The following is a 9,845-nucleotide window of genomic DNA, read 5'->3' as shown; positions in this document are numbered from 1 at the left end:
AACAATAATGATAAGATCAGATTTGACGATGTTGTGTGCCAAAGGTAAATCACATACATCTGTATGGCACACACACACACACACACACACACACACACACACACACACACACACACACACACACACACACACACACACACACACACACACACACACAGATAATGTAATCAAATAGAACACAGAGACTGGCTGTCTGCATACAGCCTGATTTATACTTCGTCCGTCGCACGGTGTTGTTGCGCGCGACCTACAAATGTGTGCGACCTACAAGCTCACATCACATCACAGGCGTGTGAGCTTGTAGATTCTGCAATTTTCGGCACGCGGCACCGCCGTGGTTCTCAAACCTTTAAAGGGATAGTTCACCCCCAAAATGACTTTTTTTCTATCGATTAGTCACCCCATGGAGACTTGAATTCATGGATTTAGTTTTTTTTGGTCGCATTCGTAAGCCAATAATTTGATGATCGGCAGCGGTTCCGGTGGCAAATTATTGCCTTAGGAATGCGACAAAAACAATATCCATGAATTCAAGTCTCCATGGAGACTAATCGATAGAAAAAAAGTATTTTTTGGGGTGAACGATCCCTTTAAATTCCATGGAGCCCCATAACTCTGAGAGTGTACAAATAGAACCAAATGGACCCGTAACGGTCCATTTGTGTACACTCAGAGTTACAGGCTTGCAAGGGTCCATTTGGAGCCCTCAGGGTCCCTGGACACCCCTTTGAGAACTACTGAATTAGACATAATGTGTGTCTGCAGACAGGGTGAAAAACGGGCAGTGGATTAACAGGTGTGCGCGGTGCCCATTTCCTCCACAGCCACAGGCGAGCCTTGTTATGGCAAGAGGGGGAACAAAAAGCAGCAAAACAGCGCAAAGTCCTGGGCCTGATCTTCATTCAAAGGCTGGGGAGAATCGATTGGCTCTGCTGTAGTTCTGCGAGGGCTGGGCGGCCCAATGAAAGACCTGGATTTTGTCCAGTAATGTAACACAAGCGATATCATTTATCAAACCGCTGTCGAGCCCCCCTTTCTACTTCTACCGTGCACAGAAACGCACGACCGCACACACACACACACACACACACACACACACACACACACACACACACACACACAGGGTTCGAGTTGTAAAAAAAAACAAGGGGGGACATTTTTCTTCCACTTAGCCCAGATATACAGTACGTTGTTGTACGAGCGAAAATAGACGATCTACAAACGTTGTGAGCTTGTAGATCTGCTGTTTTTGCTATTTTTTTTAAATAACCAGAGAGGAGATATCAAAAGCAGAGACATGGATTCCACTCACCCCACCACCCACAGAAAATCGAACCCTGGCCTGCACACACACACACACACACTAGGGGTGTGCCGATATATCGTCCCGCGATATATCGCGATACGTTTGTAACGATTCGTAACGATATGTATCATTTTTGGGGAAAAAAATATCGTTTTGAAAAAAAAAACGTATTTTATTTTATTTTTTTACAATAATAATAATCAGGCATGCAAACAGCCCCGAGGTGAAAAGGGTGACAACATGTTGGGTTTTTTTCGGGTCAGGTGTCACACTATTGCCCTATTTGGATTCAAAACGGCTATTGTAGCTGAAAAGCTACAAGTTTGCATGTCTGAATAATGCAAAAACAGATTTTTTTGTTTGCATTTGCTTTTTTTCTCCCCCATATATTTTCATAATAAAAGAAAGTGCGTATCGTATCGAAATCGTATTGAAGTTGTGAGCCAAATATCGTATCGTATCGTTTGGTGAAATTAGTGTATCGGCACACCCCTAACACACACACACACACACACACACACACACACACACACACACACACACACACACACCATCTCACATACATACATACACACACAGAGCGGCGGTCTTTGAACAAAGTGTCTGCCACTGTGCAGTGTGAAGTGTGGAACAGTGTTATCGGGGAAGCATTCTGACAACACTAATTTTAGACATTCTGCTATCTGTAGAGCCAGGTTATCTGTGGATGAAGTGTCCTGGACCCTTTGGGAACGGCCCTCCGTGTGTGTGTGTGTGTGTGTGTGTGTGTGTGTGTGTGTGTGTGTGTGTGTGTGTGTGTGTGTGTGTGTGTGTGTGTGTGTGTGTGTGTGTGTGTGTGTGTGTGTGTGTGTGTGTGTGTGTGTGTGTGTGTGTGTGTGTGTGTGCGCCTGGGTTGGGTTTTGGGGGACCAGGTCTTCATCAAGGGACACTCACGGGTACTGACACCCCTCTCTGACAGGGTCAGCCTGATCAGAGAGGCACTATTGTGTGTGTAGTTGTATGTGAGTAAGTGTGTGTGTGCGTGCGTCAAAATTGACCGAGTGGGGACATTCTTCATGTCCACTTGTGGGCAAGTGTCGTTTTGGTGGCTAAGAAAGAGTCTCAGCTAAGGTTACACTTGGTAAAAGATTCAGGTTAAGGTTTGGTTTGGGGCTAGGTTCAGGGTTAGTGGTTAGTAGAGTTTATATTACGAGAAATAGCTTGTAACGTGCCTTCAATGATATAAAAACAAACCTGTGTGCGTGCGTGTGTAGTGTACCTAACAAAATGAAAGACGCATCCGCACTGAAAACGTTAAGGAGTCTTTAATGTTCCGCAGCAGCAGTATGGGTGTTGTATACCCAACACCCATGTCCAACAGAGTCCTAATCCTGCTATCAGGTAATTAGATAAAGTGAAGAGCTGCAGAGAGTTCCCTTTGTGTTTAAGCTCAGCATCGCTGTCTGCTCTGTGGGTGTGTAAAAGGATGGGTTCTGCTTCACATGAGTCCGTACCGTTAACCACTTCCACCCTATATAGCTGCTCTACAAGCTCACAGCACCACTGCTATTTTTGTTCCTCCATTTTTGCCTAAAAAAGGTTTTACCAAAACTTTTCTCTTTTTGTTGGTGGAAGTTAATCAGATTTTGCCTATTGTTCATTCACATTTGCTGAATGTTCATCCATTTTTGCCTAATGTCCATCCATTTTTGCAAATGTTGCTTAATGTTCATATTCTTTTGCCTAATGTTGGCCTATATGAGGACATAGTGATGCTATATGTGGTTAAAGAATCTGTCATGCCTGCTGTACGGCCACTGGTTTTAGAGCTGCAACTGGTTTACCAATCTATGTGGTTTGCGCCTGGACTGCTAGGCCAGCGGGCGCCACTATTGGATAATTTTCTAAGCGATTATTCTTACCTTTTTTAATTAATTGAATAATCTAGAAACCATATTTTTATATTATATATTTGATATAATATTGTGGATCAGTGGATCTCTACAAAGATATATTTTTTTTAAATAATCGATTAAATCGATTAGTCTGATTATCCACTATTTTGTACTTCATCGGTGTTGTGAAAATTGGCGATCCACAAGCTCACAAGGCTTCGCATTGTGACGCAGTATGACCTTGTAGATCGCCCTAAAAAGAAATACATTCAATGTTTTTCCCTTCAAATGGATTATTTTTCTGTTGCAGTCCTAATGACGTTTAAATCCAAAATCTTGCTTTTTCCACAATTTTATCTTCCTGAAGATATAGATTTGATGTGACTGGGTACACTTCAACCAATAAACACTGTTTTCTTTGTACCAACCATTATTAATTGTAAATAAAACAAACCAGAATCCACATTTGTATTTACTGTAAAGAAACAGAAAATAATCATTTAATCCCCAGTTAAATGTTACAGCTTACCGTTTATTTTTTTGGGGGGGAAAGGGGTGTGTATTTGAAAGAGGGTTTTCAGGAGGATTTCATGAGGTTCCGTTAGTCCCGGCTTGTATACACAATATGCAAGAGAGGTTACTTTATAAACACACACTCACAAACAATGAAAGCACCATTATTAAGCAGAGTCAAATATGATAAACGCAGTTGTGGAAAGTAAGTACATTTACTCAAGTACTGTAGTTAAGTACAATTTTGAGTTTTTTTTTTTGTTTACTGATGTACTTCCAATTTTCAATAATTTTACTTCTACTCCACTACATCTCAAAGGCAAATATTGTACTTTTACTCCACTATAATTATTTGAAAACTTCAGTTACAAAACCACCTCACATCTAAATACAAACTTTGGCAATTTGAAAATAGCCGATCTACAAACCCACGACACGTTGAGAGCTTGTAGATCTGCTATTTTCAAAGGAGTTTTATACATTTTATACATTTGAAAATGTGAAATGGGACGTTATGCATAATGAATACTTTTACTTTTGGTACTGTAAGTATATTTTGATGCTAATACTCTTGTATTTTTAGACAAGTACACTTTGATTACCAGACTCTTACTTGTAACGGAGTATTTCTAAATGGTGGTATTGCTACTTTTACTTAGGTACAAAATGTGAGTACTTTTTCCACCACTGCGAGCACACACACACACACAAACGCACGCACGCACGCACGCACGCACACGCACGCACACACGCACACACACACACACACACACACACACACACACACACACACACACACACACACACACACACACACATGGGCTACATAAACACAATGAAAACACCATTATTAAGCAGAGTCAAATATGATAAATTATAGCACAGTGCTGCCGTTTGGATTAATGACACTGTACGGTCCCTCCAGGTCAGCCTTGTCCAAAGTAGCATAAGTGTGGGCCTCAGAGGCTTTCCTCTGTTTCTCCTCCTCCTCCCTGCAATTACACACAGAGAGAAACATACATGGAAGAAAAAAAGCATTTGAGGTCAAGCATTGCATCACCCAGTTAAAAAGAAAACAAAACGTAAATGAGATGAATGCATAGAAGTAATGTGTATGAAACTCAAGAAGATTTGTTTTTCTTCTTATTTTATCAATGCGTCAAAGTATGTATATTTTTTATATTCAATACAGTTTAGGAGCACAGCTAATGCATTCATATACTAAATAACAATCAGCATCTTTCACTGGATTGTTTATTTATCTTTGTTCTCTCTCTGCCTGTACTGTGTGTGTGTGTGTGTGTGTGTGTGTGTGTGTGTGAGTGAGGACAAATGAGCGCTGCAGGCCAGTGTGTGTGTGTGTGTGTGTGTGTCTCTTTGTTTTGTTTTACTTTTACAGACACCCTTTGAAACCGTTTTTAAATACAAATAAATTGTTAAATAGGCTTTGTAGTGACAAGTCCTGTATTTTCCCCACTACTGGTTGCCGAAGGCCAGGGAATGATGTTTAGACGTGTGCTCAATAAAAACTGTGTGTTTTTCTCTCTCTCTCTCTCTGTCTCTCTCACCTTCTGCAGGTCTTGATGAGGTAGAACAGGAGGGCCACATTGACGCACAGGGACACTGCAGCAACTATTATCCAGGTAGGGGCCACAGCCCTCCTCCTGACCGACTCACCTGTGGGAATGAATCCAATTTAGTTTGATCTACATTATAAAATAATAATTCCCTTTTGACAAAATATCTTTGCAGCCATCGTTTTCTTTTTGTAGTAGTAGTAGTTGTTTTGAGTCGACAAATGTTGATGTGAGTATTGCTTGTAGGTGTTTCTCAATTTAGGTCTGAAAGGTGTGGACTTACATAAACATTGAGAGTTTCCATTTTCCGCAGAATAAGTTTGTTAAACGTTTACGTTTTTTAGCCTGTTATAGCCAATCTACAGGCCTACATCATATTGTGACTTCTTGACGAAACGTCAAACAGTGACTTGAAGGGGGTACCCTTCCAGTCAATCGGTGCCTTCCCGGGCACTTCCGCACTCCAGGAATGCGGAAGTCCAGTTCTCAGCGTTTTTGACAGTCCAACAACAAAAACTGTTAAAACGACGGAGGCGTGCCATCTCAAGCGGACTTGAGCCACGGGAGGCACCGCCAAGCGAGCTTAGGCGAGCGAGTCGCCGTGCCAAACGTTGCGAAGTTATGTCCCGATAGGGACAGACTCGTAAATCATATATTCCCCAAAAGTCAACATGTGACACGCAATTGTCCCAAAAAGTCACAATATGACTTTTGTGGGGCAACAGTCTGAATTTCCCCTAACAGAGATCGCTTTAATCTACGACACTTCATCTACTATACTTTGACTATAATACTCACAAGTCGGGGTCTTCATCGCCACTGTGCCGTTCTGCAGAGGTAGCTTAATGACGATCTGGCCCAGCTCATTGCTGCTGACACACGTGACGCTGTTATTTGGGTACTTTCCGCCGGTAACTACGGTGATGGTGCTGTTCACCGTTCGGCCGCTCCCCGAGCCGGTGAGGGTGTAGTCTGTGACGGAGGCCAGGGGCCAGGTGATGACCGGTAGGGGAATCCCCTGGCTGATGCACACACACGACAGCAGCTCTCCAAACATCACACACCGCGAGGCCTTTAGGAATCTGGGACGAGCTAAAGGAAGAAGGAAAGAAAGACAAAGAAAGAAAGCAATAAATTATCTAGTTAAGAAAAGGACTAAAAGGAAATTGCTACTGTTGTGATGAAGATGAAGACGAAGGAACAGCTTGATCCCTTGCCCTTGCAAAGTCACTGGTGGGTTTTCTCCACGAGTGACCTCATTGATACCAAGTGCATCACCTGAAACTAATAGCTGCCCATAGCCTTTTATCTTGCACTAATTCCATACTAACCACTTAAGCCCTATTTCTATTTTATACTTCCTTGTACAACGATGTCATGCAAAACTAACAGATCTACAAGTTGATCCAGCTGATGGCTGCTCAAATGGTTATGTTTAACACACAGGGTTTAAGTGTCTTTCTCAGGGACAATGAGGGGGAGGGTGACCTGATTCGACTAAAGTGGCAGTTGGTACAACTAGGATACTTACATCTCACCGTTAGAGTGACCGTTGTTTCTGTGGTGTTTCTGAAAGGATAAACTGCCACACAGGTAATGTTGGTGCCGTGGTCCTCTGCAGCAGGAGTGAAGCTCATGACATTTTGACCAATCTTTCTGTCACGTAAATCGTGTCCAGGAACAATTGGCCAATTAACCCTTGGTGTTCCGGCGCAAACTTCAGTGGCAGAACAATTCAGCCTAGCCCGACGCCCTTCGGTCAGGGCAGGTACCTCAATGCTGGGCTTTCGGAGGCCTGGAAATAAATAAGAACAAATCAGAAGTTTGTCATTTTGTTATGTCATCTGTTTGGGGGTCAATTTGGATTCAATCACTTGCACCTGATTGCGACAACACACGCTTACAAATGACTTCCCTCTAACACAGTTCTTCTTTCCAAATTAAAGTGCGTATACATAGTTTCGTAAGCCCCAAATAGTTGCGCCAGGTTGAAAGTGGTTAAAAGAGATTTTCACCTACCGGATACGGAGACGTGAACCCTCTGAGGGAAGATGCGTCTCTGTTTGTCTCCCCACTCTAGTTTGAAACCATACTGGTACTGGCCTTGTGGTAGGCCAGCCTGGGTGAAGACCCCTTGCGTCTGAGTTTCTTTATTTAGGAGACTTTCTTCACGTACAATGTTGCGGTGGTCTCCTTCGAACCAGATGCCCTTATACGGGGTATTGGCATCGTTTTTGGGATAGCAGAGACGAAAATAAATGTCTATGCAATCCCCAGCACCCACGTTCATCTGTTCCTTGACACGGAACGAAAATCCTTGGCTGCCAGGGCTGAAATAACCTAAAATAAATAAAGGATAATAATGTACCATTATGTCAGTGCACTAATTCTGTACAAATTAAGGCTATAGAATTGCAAACATTATGTTTCATAACACACACAGTAAAATCTAGAGTGTTAATTATAAGTGTGAAAAGCGTTGCATGTCCACTCTCACACCTCTTGTGCCACCACAGCATTGGTAACTGCAAGCATTCATGAGCAAGGCTATAATGACGGAATAGATCACAGCAGCCATTGTCTGGTTATGACTGATCTGTAAAAAAAAAAAAAAAAGAAGAAAAAGAGAAAAATATTTTATGCTGGGATGTCTTTAAAAACAATATGTTTTCTGTTTTTTCTTTTTAAACGTACAGTAGCTTTCAAACACAAACATAAGGGCTGTAACTAAGGAAATATGTACTGTTCATGTTAATACAGCATGCATTTAGAAATTTCCCATAAAACATAACAGAATCGGTTACCTGCCCGCTGGATATAGTCATCTGTCATTGGTGGTAGTTGATGCCGTTGTGATATTCCTCTGCTTTGTGTCTTTGTACGGTCATTGCTATCTGGTCATTCATCACAGGATGTCACATTACACCATATGCTGGCAATCTCTGTCCTTGTCTTCAGGGTGCGTGCATTGTGACAACGTCTTTGTTCCTTTTCAACTCTTACTTGTGCAAGTATTGTATTGTACCAACTTCCTCTTGTTGACAACAACACTGTATCTGTCACTGCAGCACATCTAAATCAGAGCTAAAACTTTCTAAATCAGAGCTAAATCTTGCACTAAAGTGCAAGATTCTTACAAGGAAAATAGCTAAAACAACATCTGCAAATCATGTTGTGAGCTTGTAGATTGCCTAATTTCCCTATAGTACAGTACGTGATTAATGCAGGACTGCTAACAATGCACCTGGACATGCAGGACTCAAGTACAGTAGTGCAGTGGTTCTCAACCTTTTCTTGTCTTGAGTGTGTCTGCCTTGCAGGGCGATCCTTAATGGCTGAAAGGACGCACTAATGCCAGCCTCTCATTGTGCAGCATTATCCACTTCCACCCCATGTGACCCCGCTGTTATTTAGGGTGCGGTTCACAAATAGTTCAGCAGTTGGCTCGCTTGTTGTGTCCCACCGGGGATTCATCACAACCGTCCGCTTATTGCCCTTCTTCTCCTTCGAAACATTTGAGTTCTGTTGAGGAATATTTCCATACATCTTATTTATTTCGTCTCTGTCGGGTGGAAACCTCATATGTCACGGTTACGGTTACTTTTCAGAATTCAAATTCAAAAGTATCAAAAATAGCAGATCGACAAGCTCGAAATGCGTCGTTTCGAGCTTGTAGATCTGCTACTTTTGATAGTTTTGTGTGACGCTGTAGCATGATCAAGTAGGGCGTTAATTTACTAAAAATAAAATCGGGAACGCATCTGTGTAACCACTTTTTTAAACCGAACATTTTTAACTCAAATCTTTGCTTCTGGGGGTCCCTGGAACAACATATTTGAGATGAGGGCCAAATACATATCATTTTGGGGGTGAAACCTTAACATGAAATAGTCTGAGAACCACTGATATAGCAACATACGTTTTTTCAGAAAACTGATTTAAAAGACATTTTGTAGAATCGGCCTCAGGTCTTAGTATTTCTTCAGCAGATAGCAGATAGTACAGGAGTACAATTATGGAGATAGGAGGTTTCTGAATTCTAGTGGAGTAGGGCATCCCTCTGGGCACAGGGATATAAATTTCCTGTCCACCACTGTGGTGACTGGGGTTCAAATGTTTCCGTGGTGTGCCTCCCGGCTTGGCTGGGCGCTTCCTCCAAACCAACACAGTTGGCCCACGTTTTGCGGAGTGGAAAAGCCGTTCTCTGTCACTGGTCGGGGGGCGCCTGCTCAGCAGGGAGCGGAACTGGGCATGAGGGTTGGCAGTGACACACAGACTATACACACTATGAGGGGAAACTGGCAATGACTGCGATTGGGGAGAAAAATGAAAAGAAAACAGAAGAATCATGCCAAGTAAATTCAATTTAGTGCTATGTACTTAGTACATTTATACCGGGAAAGCATCTGTGTCATTTTAGATTTCTTTGGCTATTCAAAAATAGCAGATATACAAGCTCATAGCGCGGCACTGAGTTTCTTTATTCTAAAAAAAATCTAAATATTTTTCATAGATTTTTGTATAGAATCTGCCTCAGGTCTTAAGTAAAAGAACACTTTCTTTTCTTTTCACCAT

The 9,845-nt window shown here is 42.1% G+C and overlaps 1 protein-coding gene across 2 annotated transcripts; it reads right to left on the bottom strand.

Moving 5' to 3' along the window:
• Positions 1–3,658: 3,658 nt before the first annotated feature.
• LOC311047479 (sialic acid-binding Ig-like lectin 8) lies at positions 3,659–8,125 on the bottom strand. 2 transcript variants are annotated; one of them, XR_014600997.1, is made up of 8 exons: positions 8,075–8,125; positions 7,770–7,866; positions 7,290–7,610; positions 6,802–7,065; positions 6,069–6,362; positions 5,262–5,370; positions 4,457–4,685; positions 3,659–4,380 (listed from the first exon to the last, which is right to left on the bottom strand). XR_014600997.1 is itself a non-coding variant. In XM_084060213.1 (7 exons), exons 1-7 carry the CDS (start codon positions 8,093–8,095, stop codon positions 4,568–4,570), a joined length of 1,224 nt encoding a protein of 407 aa, XP_083916339.1. In that variant the 5' UTR covers positions 8,096–8,125; the 3' UTR covers positions 3,659–4,567. The 2 variants fall into 2 exon arrangements, 1 of the variants encoding a protein (XP_083916339.1); XM_084060213.1 differs by having other exon boundaries at positions 3,659–4,685.
• Positions 8,126–9,845: the final 1,720 nt, after the last annotated feature.

This window comes from Gymnoscopelus microlampas, assembly GCF_963454915.1.
Source record: "Gymnoscopelus microlampas genome assembly, chromosome: 6".
NCBI lineage: Eukaryota > Metazoa > Chordata > Actinopteri > Myctophiformes > Myctophidae > Gymnoscopelus > Gymnoscopelus microlampas.
The sequence above is the reverse complement of the archived record's forward strand: the minus strand, read 5'-3'. Positions and strand labels throughout refer to the sequence as shown.

Bases quoted from the DNA above. Each gene is read 5' to 3' on its own strand.
- LOC311047479 (XM_084060213.1), bottom strand. From the start codon at position 8,095: ATGACTATATCCAGCGGGCAG. The intron at 7,867-8,074 runs GTAACCGATTCT...TTTTTTTTACAG, and splicing joins TGACTATATCCAGCGGGCAG to ATCAGTCATAACCAGACAAT. The intron at 7,066-7,289 runs GTAGGTGAAAAT...ATTTATTTCCAG, and splicing joins GGTTCACGTCTCCGTATCCG to GCCTCCGAAAGCCCAGCATT.